A 22,320-nucleotide genomic window follows, 5' to 3' on the forward strand; every position below is an offset into this window, starting at 1 on the left:
CCAGGATGGAGTTGAAAACAACAGTTTGTAAGAATATGAAATAGGCCCATACACGGATTAATTAGTGTATGAAAATCATGTTGGATTTACCCAGTATTTTGTATATACTGAAGTAAGAAAGAAGGCATAATTTGAAGATCTTGTGACTGATCTACATATGTAGATAATAAGATTTCTTTCATAAAGTGTATTTCGCCTCGCATTTGCAGTATATTGTCATGTCATGTGACTTGAGGCAACATGTAGTATACGTTGTAGAAAGACTTTTGAATTCATTCAAATAAATTTTCCTTATTTTTTTATATTGAGTTTCATGCAGTTGAAAAACATTTTCCTTATAATGAAGTATAAGGCTATTGAAAACACTTCACTGTAAAAGTAAGAAACAAATCTTCGGTATTTTGAACAACTGGCATACAGCCTAGGTTCATCGTTGCTTTGCCCGTGAATCACAACAACGAAAATAGTGAATGAAAAGAGCGACGCTTTTAAGAGGTAAGTACTGACTGAAGTATGTGCCAAGTGCCTAGTAAAACCCTTTCCATTCGAAAATCATCCCAACGGTTAAATGAAGATAACGTACACAATACACTCTCTTCGTTCGACTTGGCCTATGGCCTGACCTCACTACGTTCAGTATAAAATACGCAAAGCGTTAGTGTCTATGCAGTATATTACTGTAATTGCCTCTGTATACATAGGGGCCTCCATTGGTCAGTTGATTAGCGGTGTTATCGCAGCATAATGACTCAGGAGTCTCTCACTAATGAGGTCGCTATGAGTTCAAGTCCAGTTCCTGCTGGCTTCCCATCCGGCCGTTCGTGGGAAGGCCTGGTAACAACCTGCGGGTGGTCGCGTGTTTCCCTGGTCTCTACCCGGTTTCCTCCCACCATAATGCGGGCTTCCGTCGTATAAGTGAAATATTCTTGACCACGGCGTAAAACACTAATCAAATAAATAAATACTTGTGTATACATATATAATTTTTAGAAGTATTTATTGATATGTGGGATATAATATGTATCCCAGTCGATACCGTCTTTCTTGCCTGATAAGATTGCCCTTGAGTTTTATCAATCACCAACAGAACATAAACTAGCTGTTTATTAGTTTGTCCTTCATTCTGGGATTATATTCGAGATAAGGTAAAAAACATAAGGTCAAATTTGCGATAAATTTATGATAAGGGAGATTTTTCACTATTAAGCCAGATCAGAGTCAGTCACACATATTGCGACAACAGGATATATTTATACAAAATATACTGAGACACATTTTAATATTAAGTGTGACATTTGTCAGAAGTCTTCCAGATACTTCTTCGACCTTACACCCCAAGCATTCATTCCAATTTCTGTTTGACTGTTTCAATTACACTCTTTTTAATACTTTGTAATTATCTTGCTAGTGTTGTAGATTAGAACATACATGCAGAACGTTTTCCATTTTTTGTTTCCATGCACTGATCCAGAATACGTCCCAAAGCAAGATTTATGTATCCTTACAGGGCACCATATCAGTAGTCTTGGAAATCTCCAATAACAACAATCATCCAAAGTTGAATATAGGTAATGATGGAACGTTGCTGTGCCTTAATTCTGTGTTATACCTGTGTATGTGAATTGAAAGAGCTCTGCACAATATTGTAGTCCAAGCTACTATCTTAGCGCCTAATATTTTTGCGTCTTAATTAACCCATATACATGCATGCCTAGTTCCGTAGGGCTGTGATTATGTATACTATCACAGCCCAGCCCTATCCATAAACTTACCTTGAACACTTCTGTACTTCCCGTGCTGGCTTGTATACACTACGGTTGACGGCCAAATAATGTGTCTGTTCGTACTCATAGACCGGCCCCAGTTGGTAGAGCGTCCGCTTCGGGAGGCGGTAGATCCAGGGTCAATCCTGGGTTGAGTCACACTTAAGACCTTAAAAGTGGAAGTTGCAACTTCCTCGCTTGGCGTTCAGCATGAAGGGGATAGTACAACAACTGGTTGACCCGTATCAATATAATGGCTCTGACGGGGTGGCTTACTAACCTTCAGTAAGGCGTCTCAAGAAGCAGTACTTGATGAAAGAGCGATGGGAGCCCGTGCTGCAACAAGGTGGCACATTACACGCACTCTAAAGATTCCTTCGTCGTCATATGACTGAAAAATTGTTAATTACGACATTAAACCCCAAGCACTCACTCGTACTCGCAGTCGTCTCAGCTATCGATTCCAACTAGGTGTCCCCACGTATCATCCCTAGTAAATCCTCACAAGCATGAAACTGGTGGAAGGTGAGCAAAAATTCAAATTCCGACCGCCACGTTTGAATTCAAACGCTCACAGCCCATGCAAGGGAGATAACTACTGAGACTACAAGCAAATAGCATATTTTGTACATCTTGTTTAATCTTTACTTTATTTGTGTGAAAATTTTTTTAGTGATCAGTGTTGATCATAGGTTCCATCTAGGTCATTAGTGGTGTGATTGATCCTAAACAATTAGCCCATGTGTGTCAAACTAGTGTAGCAGTAGTAGCGGCAGAGATTCGCCTCGCTGTGAGGAGTATGCATTCAAAGATGGTGGTTGGAGTTCGAATTTATTTAGTTTCCACCAGTTTCATGCTGCTCAGGATTTACAAGGACTGACACACGAGGACACCTGTCTGGAATTGATAGCTGTGACGACTATGAGTACGAACAGACACATTATTTGGCGGCCAACTGTATAGTGTATTGAAGCCAGCACGGGAAGTACAGAGGTATTGAAGGTAAGCCTATAGGTCAAAACAAGGCTGTGAAAGAATATCTAATCACAGCTTATGCATGATGTGTTTTTTTCTTCTATATGTAATACAACTTAATTAGCGTAGTGTCTTTATCCAAAATGGCAGTGAGTATAGGGGCCTATCTTCTATGGAACAAACTGATCGTTTTGAATGTATGACATTTCTTCTTCGAAACAGAAACCAGCAACTTATAAACGGAGGCAGTTTTGATGTAGTTGTAGTCCTACCTTTTGGAAGGCACCACCGTAACTCTGTCCGACTCACCTTGAGTGGTTGAGCAATAAATAAATACAAACATCACATACCTTACTCAGCTCCGAAGGTATCACTAGCAAAGACACATACATGGGTGAGTGTGTACCACAGCAAAGACGCAAAACAACTTCTAGAACTTGTGAGTGGCCTAGCGGTATGGCCTACTGAAGAGTGATCTGGTATCAGGACAAGTGAGGAGCTTTTCGTTTAGGTGTTGCGTGATTGGTTGGTTAAGAATCTGTGGTGCTACCAGTCCACATATTCAAGCTCCCGTCTCTTCCGCAACGCTTCCGTAAAACTTCTATGGAGATTTTTTTTTCACACATCTGTGGAACAAAGTTGTAACTTCGTTATGGAATCTTGTTGGAATGTGGGAATATTTTCGTGGAAAGTTTTTTAAGTTCAGACACAAAACAGTGTACGCTTACTCCTTGCAGCACATGCGTCGCTCTCTACCTTTCGCTTTACATCACTGCCACCACTAGAAAATTTTGTACAGAAATCTTGAACAACGCCTAGGTCATTGGGTTCACGGTGATGAGACAGGACGTGATATCAGAAAACACAAACAACCCGTCTCAACCTTTGTCTATAATATTACTTTATACACATGCACTCTCTTTATCTAGAGTATTACAACATGATTCTAACTAAAAACTAAAACAACTTTATTGATGAATGCTGATTAAACAGTTCCGCTGGAGGAGATAAGAGATGAGGTTAAGCCTAAATAAGCCTACGTGCGCCTCACAGGCCCAAAAAATAAAACCTGCCCATTGGGTGTAGTAATGTAAAGCGAAAGATAGAGAGCCACGCATGCGCTGTAATGAGTATGCGGTGTACGTACTCAACAACACCGGAAGGAAACGGGAATTCCCGATTCCAGTGTAGGTTGGACTGTACTGTGTGGGATTGTTTGAAAAGATGAAAGTGTAATGTGGATGCATGATGTTTTCGTAGGTAAATCTTTGCTAACACATGTTTTTGGTGCAGAATGAAATAAAATTGCCGATGAAACCTTCCAAATTACAAGATGGATACGGGACAGTAACTTCAAGGATAGAACGGAGCAAACGGAACGTTTTGCATGAGGCAGTGGAGTCGGCCTGAACATGTCAAGGGATGTGAACAAGGGCCAACAACTCTGTTGTGTATATTTTCTCCCGTATGCATTGTCTATAATGCAAGCTGCGTTCGCTATAATGTTCCAGCAAAACAACGCTACGCCACCAAAGGACTAACGACTGTTTGTCAAGGCATTGTTGTTGGTTTTAGGCAGAAAAGTGTGAAAGAGTTAAATTTTCAAATCGAGGCACCGCAGGTTAACTCAAATAAACAACAATGACTAATTTAGTCATTATTTCAGTTCTATAAAACCTACTTTAAAACATTTATATTTTCTTTAGAAGCAAAAAATGACCTAAACGCATTGCAAATTACACAACCTTCCCCCGTATTTCGCTGAAGTGTCTCATCCGCTTTAAACAACTGCTCGAGGGCGTCTAGGAAAGGACACATTCAAAGTTGGGTGGTGAAACATGTTGGCAGCAAATTAGTTTGTCGTTGTGTGTTTCTCCACGTCTTAATTAGTTTTTTTTATACAAATTAAAAGCTGAAACATCAGTAATAAATTCGAAGTCATAAAATGTCGTCCTGTCCATCTCTCATGCTATTTTGGATATCAACCAAAGTAGACACATGTAGTTCATATCTAAAAGCTCTTTCCGGTCTGCGGGCTGAATTTTCTGCTTTGTAGCATTCATAATTGCTTAGCGACCATGTGAAAATTAATAACTTTAAACTTCTCTCCTTTAAAATAAATTTTGATTCCAACAGAAAGCGCCATGTTTATTCACTAGCGTGAGTTTGTTTTATAACTCCTACTTTGAAATGGTGTCATCCAAGGTCGAGTGTTGTGACGCGAGTCGTGGTGATAGTATGTTCCAAAGCTTGTGGGGCGGTTGTACCGTGTCATCGTGGAATGTTCGCATTTCCCCCTCACAAAGATGGACCGTTTTGCCCGACGAGTGTGTCTCGGACTTTAAACCCGTTGGTATTCAACGTTGCATGTAGTAAGAAAATCCAAAGTGTAATAGAATGTTTATTTAGCAACAGTCTAACAATATATCGGAACTGGTCCACTATTCCAGTCCTTATCTTGACACACACGTATGTTATGTTTGATGTCATTTCTAATGTACCCCAAGGGGTCCATCCGGTAAGTCTTTTGGTGTGGTGAAGTCCCGGAGATCCGGATCTACTTTCCCGCCCCAGGCCACCACTACGACGCCTTTTCCGGGCTGGGCGAAGGCTGGAGATCCGGGCTGACCCACTGTGATGGCCACTTCTCTCCGGGAGTTTAGCTGGATAGTGGCGAACGAGTAGCCTCCTCCGCCGCCGCCTCGACCCCCGGCTGACCCCCCGCTACCCCCGCCGTACTGACCACCCGAGGCTCCTGAGGGGTTTTCTCCACCCGGGCCGGACCTCGACTCAGGGATCTCTTTGGCTTCCGGGTAGTCCTGAAATATACATGTCGTGATTTGGTGGATTTGAGGTGACAAGTAATTGTGCATGTTTAGCTTGCTGGTAAGAAAACTTGCGGATCTGTTAGTAGTAGGTTTACTAATTCACGGAGTTACGAGTCCAGAGTTAAGACAAATATATGTACTGACGTAAACTCAGCTTAGACCTCAGGATATATATATATATATATATATATATATATATATATATATATATATATATATATATATATATATATATATATATATATATATATATCTTGAAAGTATCTCCTTCTCGTAGAGCTGCCTCAACTGAAAAAAAGACATGAAAGATAGACCAGATATGACACGTTAGTCGCATTATACATCCTATGCTACAACCACTTTGTCCTATCTCTATAGATCACGCACACAGAATAGATTCACTACCTTAAGGCATCTGGGGTCACTGGTACCTCCACCCCCGCAGTACAGGAACGAGGAAAGACCTGGAAAAAAATCCCGACTGTCCGTAGTGGTCTCCCCGGCAGCACCCCCAGGCCCTCCGCACTGCTCGTGTAACCGACCCTTACCCCCGCTAGCCACCGTCCCCTTGCCGCCCAGGCCTCCTATGTCAACCATAAATTTTGCTTACTTTTTAATCACGTCACAGTTTTGTAACAGTAGTCAAAGACATTTTTATGTCATGGATGTTGTGTAAAATATGTAACAGACAATAACGTTTATCTGCTACGTTTCACCTATGGCTTTCGCTGAGGAACGAGTGTAGTCGATATCTAGGATGTAGAATTGTAGTTTAGAATTCGTTATGTTTATCGTATTTTTTTTTTCACAAAACAGGTATTTTAGCACCATTCATATTTGCACAGGCCTTCTTCTAAAGTATGCCTTACCTGAGTTATTGACCGCTTTACCGCCCATGCCTCCTTCCGCCACCAGCATATCACCGAAGCTAGATCTGCCCCCGTCCCCTGCGTCTCTGAAGCTTCTGCCGTCCCGACCCCCTCCGCCACCTCCGATACACACCACGTCGACCTGATCGACCCCGTGGGGGACCACGAACACCCCTGAGTGAGTGAATACCCTCTGACCCCGAGCCTCGGTGCCATAAATGGGATTCCTTCGCGCTGTAAGTAAAATGATCTCGCTAGTTTCCAAGTGTGTTAATTACGATAAGTATACTAAACCCTAATGTCACCTGGGTGGAGAAAACATAAAAAATTACATAAGGCTCAGATAAAAGAATGCACAAAGTCAGTTGTGAACATGGTCTTCGATAATTTTGTCCATGTTTCCTTAAAGAGAAAGAGCTACATGAAAATGAGCTTTGTATGGTGAGTATTTGGGACCATCTTTTGGTATATATAGTCTTTGTGTAACAATATTTTAAATGAGGATGTAAGAGCTGTTTAATAAATATATTTGCATTAGAATTTGATCTGTTCACCCTGAATTTTGATGATATTTAATACATTCTGAAACATTATCATAATTCAGATTAAACCTCTGTGTTTGGATACAGACAACAAATTTACATGCAGATAAAATTTATTAGACACGCATCACGTCCTTATTTAGAACATTATTTTGCAACGACGATAAATACCACAAGATGGTCCCAAACACCCACCATATAAAAATATTTTCAAATATGCTTTTGTCCTGAAAACAAAAATCGAAAAAAACATATTAAAGAACATGTTTGCAAATAAGTTTTGACGCTCTTTCGTCTGATTTTGGCATATTTTTTTTCTTTTGTCTCCTTCTCCATTGTGTGGCCTGTGTGGTTAGAACAGTGACCTTTGCTCTGTATGGATCCAACGATCCTAGTTACTCAGTATTAAGCTACCAAACAGGTAGCCTTAAATGGAATTGTGTGCTGCTTTGATCACTGGAGATTAGGGTACATGTTGGACTAAATGATTGATGGATTGATTGTTACATAAACCCATCAACTTAAAACTTAATCTGTTAATTTTAACAGAAAGTGTGTTGTCTGAATGATGCTAGAATGTAATTCTGTTATTGCAGCATATTATTTTGTTAAATATAATACATATGGCTATATTCCATTAATTCAACAAAAAAGATTGTATTAAACTAACAAAATATTATGTTGAATATAACACAGTATTACGTTATAATAGCAGGATACAATCTAACAGGCATAAAAATCCCTTTGACAAACACATTAAGTTTTTGAGTGTACTGAACATTTTTTCACTTGTAAGGCAGTAGTGGTCGATCATTTAAATGTACAAAGGTAACCGAGGTACATGGACTAAACCGTTGGCCTCTGTCAAGTTAATGACGATATTCCCCATACATTAACACCATGTTCATTATGGATATACAACTTCTTGGGTTTATTAGCTCGAGGTTTTTATGTAGTTTATGATAACATCGTTATCACATGATTTCACACCTATTGGCGAAATGTAATTGGTTTTCAAAGAATGTAGAACTGCACTAAAAGTCACACACGCGTTCTTTACAGCTTACTGTCACTATGACCCCAATATATATTTATTTATTTATTTATTTGATTGGTGTTTAACGCCGTACTCAAGAATATTTCATACGACGGCGGCCAGCATTATGGTGGGAGGAGACCGAGCAGAGCCCGGGGAAAACCCACGACCATCCGCTGGCTGTTGTCAAACCTTCCCACTTACAACCGGAGAGGAAGCCAGAACGAACTGGACTTAAGTCATACGACCGCATTGGTGAAGGGCTCATGGGTCATTACGCCGTGCAGGTGTGCTAACCACTTTGGCCACGGAGGCCTCTATCGCCCCGATAAAAACAGGACAACAGAATCCACAAATTCCCTGCCGAAGGCCAGAATTGAACCCAAACCACACGTGTCTTAGTGATAAAAAATACTATAACATAAATGTACATCACGTCATCGACCTGGTTGGCAGACGGGAGTGTGAGACCACGCTCCATTCTTGCAGGTCACATGATGCCCGGAATTAATGACGGTGCCGTCGATACAGGCAATTTCGATGACGAAACCCTCATCTACCACGTGACCTGCCGTCTGTTGGTGGCTGAAGCCAAACTCGATTTTCGGCACAACGCAAAACTCTGCAAAGAAAGTGAAAAGTAATGAGAAACGTGACACTGTAACATAATCAAGTTTTTGCATCTCTCATTTACATGACAACAGGAAGATAATTACATGTACCAGTAGAAAGGCCATATAAGACCGTATTTAATGTTTACTTATTTTTGGATTTAAATGTTTTCAGCTGTTGCATTATGGACTATATTGACAGTGTATGTATGTTGTCGATGACGTCACTGACGTCATTGACATCACGTCACAGCCACGACATCACAGTTCTGTTTTGTTGTTCATGCACACGTTGCAGGAGAACAGTTCACAAGAAATTTGTTCAGAATTGAACATACACCTGTAGAAAGAGATCTTGTATCTATATGGTCCGTAACAAAGATATTTTCAGGCACAGTTTTAAACTGACTTTAATCTGATCCTCAACCGCAACCAAAAGAACCAAAAACCCATCACACAACGTAGTATATCACATCTGCGTCATTAACGGCCAAGATACTATTATTTAAGCATTTAGAATAAACCCTAACTGAGCTTAATTCACAGGTGGCCAGTTACATGTGATCATTTGCCAACTATCTGTTTTTTTTCTCTGTGCACTTGTCTTTTATACCATAATCTAAAACTTGTCTTCTGTGTAGCCGACGAGATTATATCCTTTCCAGTATCAAAAAGCTTCACAACGCTTACCCGACTGAGGTTCAATTCTTTCTTCAGCCTCCAAGTAACACCCTGAGCCGTCTTTCTTCATCATCGTGCCGTCTGGGCATGCACAGACGTAACTATCTCTTCGAGGTAGACACAGATGACTACACACTTGGTCGCTGTTACAGGGGCTGTCTAAAATATAACGTTTAACTTCCTCACGAGATATTTGACCATTTTACTCAAGGATACCAAGTGCGTGGTGAAGGCGTATGGTAATGGATGTGGTTTATAGAAAAAGTACACTGTCTGTGCTTTAATCAAAAAGTGCGTTAAGAGTTATAATTGACAAAAAGTGGCTACAGACTCTGAAAACGCCATTTACAATAAATCAAACAATTTTCATTTATAAACCGTCGATCAGTTTTAAGCGTGATGGAAATGGTCCAAGAGTAAAACACAGCCTATGGCCGGATACCTGACAAATCTAACATAAAACCGCAGTCAAACAAGCGAGAGCTGGATTTGCCCCTTTCACTGCATTTTTTGGCAGGTGTCATATTAATTACCAGAGCGTTGGTAACATGATATTGAGTATGAACGCATGTGAAGAAAACGTTATATAATCCCCATAATAATGAAGTATACTAGCTAGTATACCCTGCAGCGCTCAGCAGATACTGACAATAAAGGAGCACCTTATGATGAACGCACTGACTCGCATCCTGCGGTGCTGTTCAAAAACACTGGTTACGGCGTAAAGCGCCAATAAAAACAGACTGGCAATAAATGAGCACATAATGTTGAACATACTCGCTAGCATCCTTCAGCGCTGTGCAGATATTGACAATAAGTGAGCACATGATGGTGAACCTACTCACCAGCTGTACGGATACTGACAAGAAGTGAGCACATGATGCCGAACGTACTCGCTATCACCATGCAGAGCTGCACAGATACTGACAATAAGTGAGCACATGAGGCCGAACCTACTCGCTATCACCATGCAGAGCTGCACAGATACTAACAATAAGTGAGCACATGATGATGAACCTACTCGCTATCACCATGCAGAGCTGCACAGATACTGCCAATAAGTGAGCACATGATGATGAACCTACTCGCTATCACCATGCAGAGCTGCACAGATATACTGACAATAAGTGAGCACATGATGATGAACCTACTCGCTATCACCATGCAGAGCTGCACAGATACTAACAATAAGTGAGCACATGATGATGAACCTACTCGCTATCACCATGCACAGCTGCACAGATACTGACAATAAGTGAGCACATGATGATGAACCTACTCGCTATCACCATGCAGAGCTGCACAGATACTGCAAATAAGTGAGCACATGATGATGAACCTACTCGCTATCACCATGCAGAGCTGCACAGATACTGACAATAAGTGAGCACATGATGATGAACCTACTCGCTATCACCATGCAGAGCTGCACAGATATACTGACAATAAGTGAGCACATGATGATGAACCTACTCGCTATCACCATGCAGAGTTGCACAGATACTGCCAATAAGTGAGCACATGATGATGAACCTACTCGCTATCACCATGCAGAGCTGCACAGATATACTGACAATAAGTGAGCACATGATGATGAACCTACTCGCTATCACCATGCAGAGCTGCACAGATACTGCCAATAAGTGAGCACATGATGATGAACCTACTCGCTATCACCATGCAGAGCTGCACAGATATACTGACAATAAGTGAGCACATGATGATGAACCTACTCGCTATCACCATGCACAGCTGCACAGATACTGACAATAAGTGAGCACATGATGATGAACCTACTCGCTATCACCATGCAGAGCTGCACAGATACTGACAATAAGTGAGCACATGATGCCGAACCTACTCGCTATCACCATGCAGAGCTGCACAGATACTGACAATAAGTGAGCACATGATGATGAACCTACTCGCTATCACCATGCAGAGCTGCACAGATATACTGACAATAAGTGAGCACATGATGATGAACCTACTCGCTATCACCATGCAGAGCTGCACAGATATACTGACAATAAGTGAGCACATGATGATGAACCTACTCGATATCACCATGCAGGGCTGCACAGATACTGACAATAAGTGAGCACATGATGATGAACCTACTCGCTATCACCATGCAGAGCTGCACAGATACTGACAATAAGTGAGCACATGATGATGAACCTACTCGCTATCACCATGCAGAGCTGCACAGATACTGACAATAAGTGAGCACATGATGATGAACCTACTCGCTATCACCATGCAGAGCTGCACAGATACTGACAATAAGTGAGCACATGATGATGAACCTACTCGCTATCACCATGCAGAGCTGCACAGATACTGACAATAAGTGAGCACATGATGATGAACCTACTCGCTATAACCATGCAGAGCTGCACAGATACTGACAATAAGTGAGCACATGATGATGAACCTACTCGCTATCACCATGCAGAGCTGCACAGATACTGACAATAAGTGAGCACATGATGATGAACCTACTCGCTATCACCATTCAGGGCTGCACAGATACTGACAATAAGTGAGCACATGATGATGAACCTACTCGCTATCACCATGCAGAGCTGCACAGATATACTGACAATAAGTGAGCACATGATGATGAACCTACTCGCTATCACCATGCAGAGCTGCACAGATACTAACAATAAATGAGTACATAATGGTGAACGTACTGGTTAGCATCCTGCCCCGCTGTACGAAGATACTGACAGGTAGGAAGAACGGGCTTTCTTCACCCAGTAAAATCCTACTCTCCCCATCACTCTTCCTCGCCCTTTTGTAAACGAAAAAACAACAAACAATAGCCGTGCTAAGTCTTCGTGTAAACACGTTAGACAACAGCGGTGAGAGTGACCAAAAAACACACACACCACCAATTGTGAATTAATTCTTGTATTCCATTTTAATCGACTGTTATCAGGTCTAACCGTTCCTCGACAAGGTGTAGATTTGTTATTGCCGATATGGTACATAAAAGTTATTGATCATTTAATATTAATGGTTGTATTCTTATTTGACACACGCCCATACCCCATGGCTCGAAAAGCGGTATGGTCAATTCTCCCTACCTGAAAACTGACGTACGCTCGGAGTCCACCCAGTATATGTAGTTTGGGTCAACGTCCAGTGCCCGGATGTGCGCATCAATCTGCGCAACAAGCTCCGTTTGAGCCCATACATCAGTGCCGGAAGTTAAGATGTGACCTCGCATCGAATCAAACCAATACAGCTGATTGGCTGGAAATTGTTAGCAAGCATTGATTATATTCACAAAAAGCATTGATTTATATACATGTATATACCAAAAGATTGCATATACGTTTTTTCCAGTATATTGACTATGTAGAGAACCCCATATGGCTTCAAAAAGAACCATGGTAAAATGCCTTCAGCGCCACTTTCGTGATGAGCACGTACATGGTTGATTGATTGATGACTGTTTAATGCAAAACTTATAATTGTTTGCTTATACTATTGCGCTCAGTTTTATGGGTAAAGGAAACCGGAGTACCCGGTGAAATCCACCGATAATTGGCGAGAAACTGACGAAGTTTTTCGCTACATGTGACTTTTACAGATATACACAACATATTGGTGGAAGACGACGAACTTCTTTAACGTCCCCAACCCACGCGTGCGTCATCGACAGCTGATGGTCAACAAGGCCACATGTGCGTCGTCGACAGCCGATGGTCATCACGACCACAGGTGCGTCGTCGACTGCCGATGGTCATCACGGCCGCACGTGCGTCGTTGACAGCTGATGGTCATCACGGCCGCACGTGCGTCGTTGACAGCTGATGGTCATCACGGCCACACGTGCGTCGTCAACAGCTAATGGCCATCACAGCTGCAGATGCGTCATTGACAGCTGATGGTCATCACGCCCACACGTGCGTCGTCAACAGCTAAATGGCCATCACAGCTGCAGCCACAAGAGCGTCGCCGACAGCTGACGGTCATCACGGCCGTACGTGCGTCGTTGACAGTTGATGATCGCCAATGTCGCACGAACAATGAGAAATTAACAAATTCCCTGATAAAGGCAGGGTTTGAACACGCATCTCTTGTGTTTTAGCGCACTCTGCGATTGATGACCAATATTTGTATATTTATTTTAGTGCAGGTCAGGTTTATGAGTGGAAAGCAGAGTGCCCAGAGTCAACCACCACCTTGTGTCAGGTAGCTTATAAACCCCCTGACTTAAAGCAGAAGCCTCTGACAGGATGTCGTTGTTCAGAGAGGTATCGCGGATGCGAGAGCTTTAGACAACTGAACCAGCGAATATTACGCTTCACAGTGTAACCATAGCAACAAGTCAAAATTCAAATCAACTTTGAACATTTACAAAAAGCATAATTTTTCCTGTGCCTGCCAGAGTATGTTCACATAAAAATAAAATATGTTTTCAAACAATGTCAAACCAATACATTCAAGCTACAATAAATAAAGGGTGAGAGGGTGGCGAAAAGTGGTGATCCAAATAATCTTTTCCAATCACTCCGTGGCCGAGGTGTTAGCGTGCTAGCACAGCACAATCACTCAGAAGCCTCTCAGAAATGCGATCACTGCGAGCTCAAGCCCATATGATGCTAGCTTCCTCTCCAGTCGTACGTGAGAAGGTGTTCCAGCAACTTCTGCATGGCCGTGGGTTTCCCTCGGACAGTTACCTCCCACCATAATGCTGACCGGCTTCGTATAAGAGATATGTTCTTGAGTAAAACACCAATCAAATAAATCAAAAAGGTTTTCCAATCGCTTCATGTTAATTGTACTTACTTGACATATCCAGTGAGAGACCAGTTGGTTGGGATGATTCCGTATGAATTAACACATCTGAACCATCCATACCGTATTGTAAAATACTGCCATTTGAGACCACGAAGATAAGCCTGGAAAAAAACAGGGTAAAATATTAAAAAGCTACATCCGAGAAACCATACTACGATTTGGCTGAAATATTGCCGAGGTGGCGTTAAGCTATAATCATTCATTCATTCTTGCAAGTGCTTAAATAGTAATACTTGGATCCCCACACTAGTGCCGTGGCCTAAACAGGTATCAGCGCTTCTTATAAAAGTCTAAAAGAAATGAAAACAATGAAATTATTTTTGTGTATATTTTTTTTAACTTTATTTTACATCAATGATCTAAGGGCTAATAAACTCGCCGGATAATAGTGAATAAGCCGGCAAAATCCCCGCTGTAAACGAATGGGTGGGGTTATGTCCCTTTACCATGGGTTATGGTTCTACTGAATGTAGTACCATCTCCATCCTCCAGGGCTGCCAGTTTGTTGACGCTGTGGACACTACTTCATAAACTGGAGATTGAAACGAAGACCGATTTATTGTTGTACCTCGGCATCGCGAATATGACTGTGTGAAAAATGAGACAAATCCTATTGCTGACGAATTGCAGATTTTTTTTTTTTTTTTTTGCTATTGGCACGTTATGAATATACGCATGTGTCTATCAGGTGCATGTATGTATGTACATGTATGAGTGTACACATTTATGCACATTTTTCACACGGCTTTTTCACGGATTTTTGTGAGTACAACGTACAACACCATTTAAATAAATAAAATAAATAAACACACGGCTTTGGGATGTACATTCGTGATATTGGTCTTCTCTCACCCGTGTTCAGGGTCCACGGTGAAATCTCTTGGCTCCGTGATGTTGATGATCAGAGTCTTGTGATGTAATCCCTTGACGGCGATGACCCCCAGCAGAGACTGGGACACGTCCAGATAGTATAGCAATCCAGCGTTGGCTTCCACCACAAGCTTTACTACACCTAACCGGGAAAGACAACAGTGTTTATTGACATATCGATCAGGGGTTATTTATTTATTTATTATCTTGATTGGATTTTTACACGTTACCACACTAAAGAATGTTTCACTTACAAGACAGCGGCCAGCATTATGGTGGGTGAAAACCGTGCAGAGCCCGGGAGAAACCCACAACCATCCACAGGCTGCTGGTAAACACTCCCACGTACCACCGGCTATGGACTTGAACGCACAGCGATCGCACTGGTGAGAGTTTCCTGCGTCACTCTGCTGCGCTAGCACGCCAACCACCGATATGAGGCTATTTCCTATGGCGTATTAACATATATAAACTGTTAGAGAGCTATATTGTATCATGCCGTGCTGGCATTTATTAATACACGCACAAAATATGTACCAGACACCACAGATAAGAACCAAACAGTAACCAGACAGGTTGGTAAGGAGGATAACTGATAAGAAGTATACATTAATTAGACTGGTTGGCAAAGGAGATAACAGATAAGAACCAAACATTAACCAGACTGGTTGGTTATGGAGATAATTGATAAGAAGTAAACATTGATCAGACTGGCTGATCATGCAGATGACAGATAAGAACCAAATATTAACTGGGCTAGTTGGTAATGGGGATAAAAATATTCCATAGATTTCCCATCTATTAATATCGGATTTATTGTAAAATTTGTTCTCGTTTCATTTGTGTATTTATTTCTTTATTTGGCGTTTTGCTTCACACTTCATAATATTCGGCTTATTTGACGAAGGCAAAGTTTGCATGTGGAGGAAATACTGGGATTCCACCCATAGGCCTCCTGAGTTAAAGGCGAAAATGAACCACCGGGAGGTAGATTAGAGCACATGACCTCGTAAGCCAAACACTCGTGAGAAAGTGGGGAGTGTTGGGGAGGGGAAGAGATCAGCCGTTCAGCAATGGCCCTATTTACTTTTGTCATTCGTTTAAAAGAAAAGACAACACTAGACCAAATATATAGATACGTCGATAAAGTATCCCACAGAAAGTTAAAAAAGCACAACTTGTGATTTTCTACAATCGAGATATCGCAGTTCACAGTAAGGAATAACATGAACACTTAAAGCGCCGCCATCTCAGCAGTTTTAACCAATCAGGCGCGATTTATTCCTACAACCCGAGAGTACAGCTGTTTCCGGTTACGTCACCCGAACGCTGTTTTCCCTTTTAACTATACATGCACGTGCCTCGGGAAGGAGTGACGCGACTTTTGCGATTTTGACGCGATCACTCTAGCGGTATCCCATAGCCTCTTAATAATTTCTTATTAGAAGTTGACTGATAGAAATACCATACACGTCAGAAAGAAAGTTTTGACCGTGTATTTAAATTTTCACCACTCTAAACAACTCAGGTTATGCCTAAGCACGCACTATTTGTTGTCTTTTTATTAAAGTGAACATAAAGTCTGCCACTCTATATACATTTAATATAAGACGCAGTTATCACAGAAAAATATGTATAAAATTCTATAAAGTTTTTATAGCCAAAAAGATGAAGTTCAGTATTCGGATATGGCACTGACGGACAACTCACTCCGAGCAGCTAAGCCCTTATGAACTTGGCTAATCACTAGCACTGAAAGTGTCACGTGATAATTGGCTGTCACGTCAAAAACCCTATTAGTCTCGATTGTCAGTGTAGTTTCCTATGGTAGATAAACAGATGTCGATGCAATAATTTTATTTTGCGAATAGTTTAAGTGCTCACACATTGATGAACAGGGAATTGAGGACTGCTGCCCGCGTCACAGTGCGCACATGCTGGGCAGGATACTGAAGTAACTTGTCAGGGTGATCTGGCAAGAAAACCGCCTCGGGAGAGTGATTGGCTTGAAGAAAAATATTGTTACTTTACATTATTTTTCCTAAGCAAAATCAACTATACTACGAAAATATCTTCCTAAAACCTGCATGGAAGAGTCTGTTATCAATCCTGGGTCCTGCTATGCTCGGTAATATTGCCTAAAGTCGGTACAGCCAGCTAGGCCTAATGCTTATATCCATGCAGGACGGGGACGAACAGGACCTCTTAAACACGACGCCTGTGTCCACGAACATCGCCCTGACCGCGCGCCAAACTAAAAGAAACATCGGCCCTTTGAATGCGGAACAGAGCTGACACTCTTTGATTGGGTATCAGGCGTTTTTGTTTGCATTTTCTCATTGCCACGTTGTTTAATAATGATGGTACGGGAGAGCTCCTGGCTTTTGTGACGTCACTCTAGATAGCTATAACATGACAAATTGGCATCACCAAATGAGTGGCTAGGTGCTGACGATTGTTTGCTATGTATTTTGTTGATAAGCGGTGTAGAATTTGTTTAAATATATTCAGAACATTTCTTAAATACTAGTGTATTAATTAATTCAGCTTTAACAGGAAACAGGAAATGAAGCATGTCTCATCGGAAGGAAAAAGAATATTAACTGAAATCCAATACGCATCTACATATAGTTACTGAAAACAGTCCAATGGCAAATGTAAATGTGAATTAAATATCACAGTCTAAAGCGTAGTCTGTCTATATTTTAAACTTCGGTGAAAAAGACAGGCACAGTACATGTACAGTTACTATTCGAGTTTAATGATAGTAGGCATTTTAGTAATTTTATAACTTTATCATTTTAACAAACTCAAACCAACTCACTGAGTTCTTCTCTGGCCAGAATGATCTCTTGCTCGCTGCCGTTCATAAAGGCTCGGTTTATCGTCCCTCTGGTGACGTCACTCCAATACACCTAAGAACAATACAATCAAGAAATAAAGCCGCCGCATATGGGAAAATGATCACGGCTTTCCCCCGGGCCGCCGTCGTATAAGTGAAATGCGATTGAGTAAAGCGTCAAACTCCAACCACTTCAATCACCCTCATCAAAAAACGATTTTATGCGGTGATATGCTAAAAAAAATTCATCGGTTAATTTTAACACAAACAGGATATTATATTGAATATGACACAATATGGTATCATAATAGCAGAATACATTCTAGTCACAGTGGACTAAAAGAACTAATAAGTAATAATATAACGTAAAGAGGTTACTCTATACACAACATTCGTCAGCAGCCTGCCACAAGTCGGTTGTCTACCCTGGAAACTCCGGTTCTCTGCACTCATGCACAAAACTGACTCACCGTGTAAATGAAAGCGGTGAAGACGTCTTGAGAAAAAAAAACAAATAATACATATTTTGCTGATATAAGTGTAAAAAAATATTTATTATTTAAATATTTGATTATTTCTTAAGACTATACTCAATACTGTTATACAATATTGGTTGACATTACAATAGCCAGGATATCAGCATTTTTACAATACCTCAGTCAACATACAAATGTAAACAATACGACTGTCAACTGTATACTCGTCATAAACCAACTGGGATAATTTTATAACAAAATAAATGGTTGCCACCTTCAATAGTTCTCTTACTATTGGATAGCGTGCCAGGGCGGTGCAACGACTCAAGAGCCTCTGCTGAGCCTGCTGGCTTCCTAACCGGTCACACGTGGGAAGGTCCCACATCAACCTGCGGTTGGTCGTGGATTCCCATCGAATTCTGTCCGTTTTCCTCCCATCAAAGTGCTGGCCATCGTCGTATTAGTAAAATATTCTTGAGTACGGCGTAAAACACCAATGAAACAAATAAATAAATACCACGCTGGTCTGCAGCAACCTGCGGATTATCGTGGGTCGTGAGTTTCCTTCGGGGGTCTGCCTAGTTTTCCACCACCAAAATGCTAGCCGCCGTCGAATAAGTGAAATATTCTTGAGTACGGCGTAAAACAAATAAATAAATCAAATAAATAAATATGAACACGGCAAATATGTGACGGAAGCAGGGCTCTCATTGGTTATTTGTTGAATTACCATGGGTTACATGCATTGATGGTCAACTATATGCAGACAAGTTTCCGATCATTCCCAGCGTCTCGTTGTACGGAACATAAATACCTAGAACGGTGTGACAGTGGGTTCTACACTTAAAGCGTAGTTAGCCATTCGTATACCACTCCTGGGCCATGAAGGGACGTTTGAAATCTACAATCGCAACATCCAGGGCCCGATTTTGTTCTTTTGCTTACGCAATGGTGTTTCGCTTAATCAACTTAACACTATGCATACAAAGTGGTTGACTTAAAGATCAGGGGATCAGTGACGCCACATAAGCCTTTTGCCATTTGACACAAAAAGATTGCTACATTTCATCATTCAAAATGCATCTACATTTGGAACTATGAATGGACGTTGAAACCAACCATTTTAAGCCCAAAATAAAGCTCTGACCTCACTGATACCCCCTAGATCCCAACAGACCACCATATAATCCTATGTTTTACTCGGTTAGAATAAATTCTAAAAACAAATAAATGAAGTTGCTTTTCTGGACAGTATTTAATGGTCTTTCATCTGATAACTACTTTTGACCGTTTCTTTACCCTTAGGTTGTGTCGATAAACATTTCATTGTGAACTTAATGAACCCGGGCTCTGATCCCAAAGAGACATGTAGGAAAGTTGTGAAGCCTACCTTTTGATCTTCAGGATTGAAGCAGACGCTATAAGGCTGTATCACGCTCTGTAAGGGTAAGGCGTGGAATTGGAAGCGCCACAAATCCAGCTGGTAGATAGACCCCAGCCTCTGATCAGCGATTAGCAGGAATTTGTCCTCGGCCAAGTCTGTCGGTGAACAGAAAGGAGTAAAGGTACAGAAATGCAAAGACTAGAGCCTACACTCAAAAAGTTGATTTGTTAACTTTAACAGAAAGACTGTTGTGTGAGTGATGCTAGAATGGATTCTGCCATGGTAACATGTTATCATGTTAAGTGCAACACACACATTCTATTAATTCAACTTAACGATTGTATTAGACTAATAGGACATTGTGTTGAATATGACACAGTATTATATTATGATAACAGAATACATTCTAGCTCCACTCAGACAACAGATTTTCTGTTAAAATCAGATTTTCATTGTTCCTAGGTGTATTGGAGTGACGTTACCAGATGGACCATACACCGAACTTTCATGAACGGCAACTAAGAGATCATTCTTTTCAGAGAAGGACTTAGTAAGTTGTTTTTTCGTTTGGCAAAACGATATGGCTATAAATGTCTAAAATGCCTACCATAATAAAACAGATTTTTTTCAGTGTAAGTCAACATGATAACACATTGGTGGTAAGAGTGTGTGTTTTGAGGTGTGGGAAATATTTCCACAGGAAGTTATCGATGGTGGCTTATACCATGCTATTTTACTCGACACACTGACCGTCTACACAATACTTCATAATGAACAACTTGGCAGGCATAGTAGTGACGTGGTTTGAGTCTGCCTGCGGTGTTTAAATGCCAGTCCGTTGGTTGTAGACAGTCTCAGTACTAAACATACACGTATAGAATGACCAGAGTCATATTCGTGATAAAAACGGTTGTTCTTGTAATTCTATACAGAATAAGACATGCATGACGTATGAAGTCTAGGCTAGGTAGTATTTCGTCACACATAACCCAAGAAGAGCAAAACAGTTTATTTTTTGCTGGGTAAGGGAGTTTTCCTGTAACTGAATACTCGGTATAACCGGCAGTATTTTAGCTTGCTCCTCATTACCATGGTTCAAAAAAAAAAAACAAGACTACGATCAAACAGGGCGTGGCTCATTGGTACACAACTTGGTTTCTTATCCGCTGCAGCTTGGGCTCCTATCCGCTGCAGCTTGGGCTCCTATCCGCTGCAGCTTGGGCTCCTATCCGCTGCAGCTTGGGCTCCTATCCGCTGCAGCTTGGGCTCCTATCCGCTGCAGTCTGGGCTCCTATACGCTGTAGCTTGGGCTCCTATCCGCTGCCGCTTGGACTCCTATCCGCTACAGCTTGGACTCCTATCCGCTGCAGCTTGGGCTCCTATCCGCTGCAGCTTGGGCTCCTATCCGCTGCATCTTGGGCTCCTATCCGCTGCCGCTTGGACTCCTATCCGCTACAGCTTGGACTCCTATCCGCTGCAGTCTGGGCTCCTATACGCTGTAGCTTGGGCTCCTATCCGCTGCAGCTTGGACTCCTATCCGCTGCAGCTTGGGCTCCCATCCGCTGCATCTTGGACTCCTATCCGCTGCAGCTTGGGCTCCTATCCGCTACAGCTTGGGCTTCTATCCTCTTCAACTTGGGCCGCTGTCCACTAGATCATTCTGTTCTCCCAATATTGTTTCTGAGACCCTCAGCAGTTGATTTCACTCAGGAGAAATTTTGAAGACGTACCAATACTGTATGCAAACTTGTATAACATCTGTCTCATGCAGCAGCTTACCTTATACGAGAAGAGCCAGCCTTACCTGTCTCACAGGTCCTGTTATCTTCCGACAGGCGGTATCCAAATGCGCAGGCGCAGGAAAAATTTGAAAAGTTTGGTAGGCAGAGATGGTGACAGCCGCCGTTGTCATGACTACAGGCATCTAAAATAAGACAAATCATACAGGATTGTTTTTTTTTATCAGCCTGTTAGGAACAGACACACAGCCAAATTTGTTTTATTGTGAGTTACAAGAGACAGGATATCAGCAGTTTTACAATACCTCATTCAACATACAAATGTAAACAATACGACTGTCAACTGTAAACACTGTATTGTGAGTTCAAGACCGGTGAGTTCAAGCTCTGTGAGTTCAAGCACAGCTCATGCTGGCTTCCTCTTCGGTCGTACCTAGGAGCCTCTCCCGTCTTACAAGAAACCTGTGCGCATGGTCGTGGGTTTTCCCCGGTTCTACACGGTTTCCATTCAACAAAATGCTGGCCGCTGGTCGTTTAAGTGAAATATTCTTGAGTACGGCATAAAACACTTTCAAAGAAATGAATCAAAAAATCAAAACGGCTGGTTGTATGATATTATGCCGTGTAATTTTGCTATAACATTGCAAAGGTTTAATCTTCCATCTCTCTTGGATGAAAAGGCTGGAAACCTTTTTATTTCACTAGAAACGTCATAATTGAAAGGTTTTTTTACCCAAATACAGACATCCGCTCAAGTGGAATCTCACGTGATACTAGAGATTTCGTTCACTTTCCAGGGCGCTAAAGCCACAGGCTTGAGCATTGATGAAGCCTAAATGTGACAAAGTATAACATATATTTGAATACCCCGCCTTCTTCAATCAAA

At 41.5% G+C, this 22,320-nt stretch overlaps 1 protein-coding gene across 1 annotated transcript in view; it reads right to left on the reverse strand.

The window, feature by feature from the left end:
• Positions 1 to 5,230: 5,230 nt before the first annotated feature.
• LOC135479376 (low-density lipoprotein receptor-related protein 4-like) overlaps positions 5,231 to 22,320 on the reverse strand; it is a 35,080-nt gene continuing 17,990 nt past the window's right edge. Inside the window, exons 15-26 of the mRNA XM_064759202.1 lie at positions 21,500 to 21,619; positions 19,702 to 19,850; positions 17,818 to 17,908; positions 14,976 to 15,135; positions 14,112 to 14,224; positions 12,401 to 12,569; positions 12,005 to 12,105; positions 9,315 to 9,464; positions 8,459 to 8,635; positions 6,436 to 6,669; positions 5,972 to 6,150; positions 5,231 to 5,557 (exon numbers count right to left, since the gene is read on the reverse strand). Coding sequence (XP_064615272.1) covers positions 5,231 to 5,557; positions 5,972 to 6,150; positions 6,436 to 6,669; positions 8,459 to 8,635; positions 9,315 to 9,464; positions 12,005 to 12,105; positions 12,401 to 12,569; positions 14,112 to 14,224; positions 14,976 to 15,135; positions 17,818 to 17,908; positions 19,702 to 19,850; positions 21,500 to 21,619 — 1,970 coding nt within the window. The remainder of the gene's footprint in view (positions 5,558 to 5,971; positions 6,151 to 6,435; positions 6,670 to 8,458; positions 8,636 to 9,314; positions 9,465 to 12,004; positions 12,106 to 12,400; positions 12,570 to 14,111; positions 14,225 to 14,975; positions 15,136 to 17,817; positions 17,909 to 19,701; positions 19,851 to 21,499; positions 21,620 to 22,320) is intronic.

The sequence above is a fragment of the Liolophura sinensis genome, chromosome 12, assembly GCF_032854445.1.
Source record: "Liolophura sinensis isolate JHLJ2023 chromosome 12, CUHK_Ljap_v2, whole genome shotgun sequence".
Taxonomy (NCBI): domain Eukaryota; kingdom Metazoa; phylum Mollusca; class Polyplacophora; order Chitonida; family Chitonidae; genus Liolophura; species Liolophura sinensis.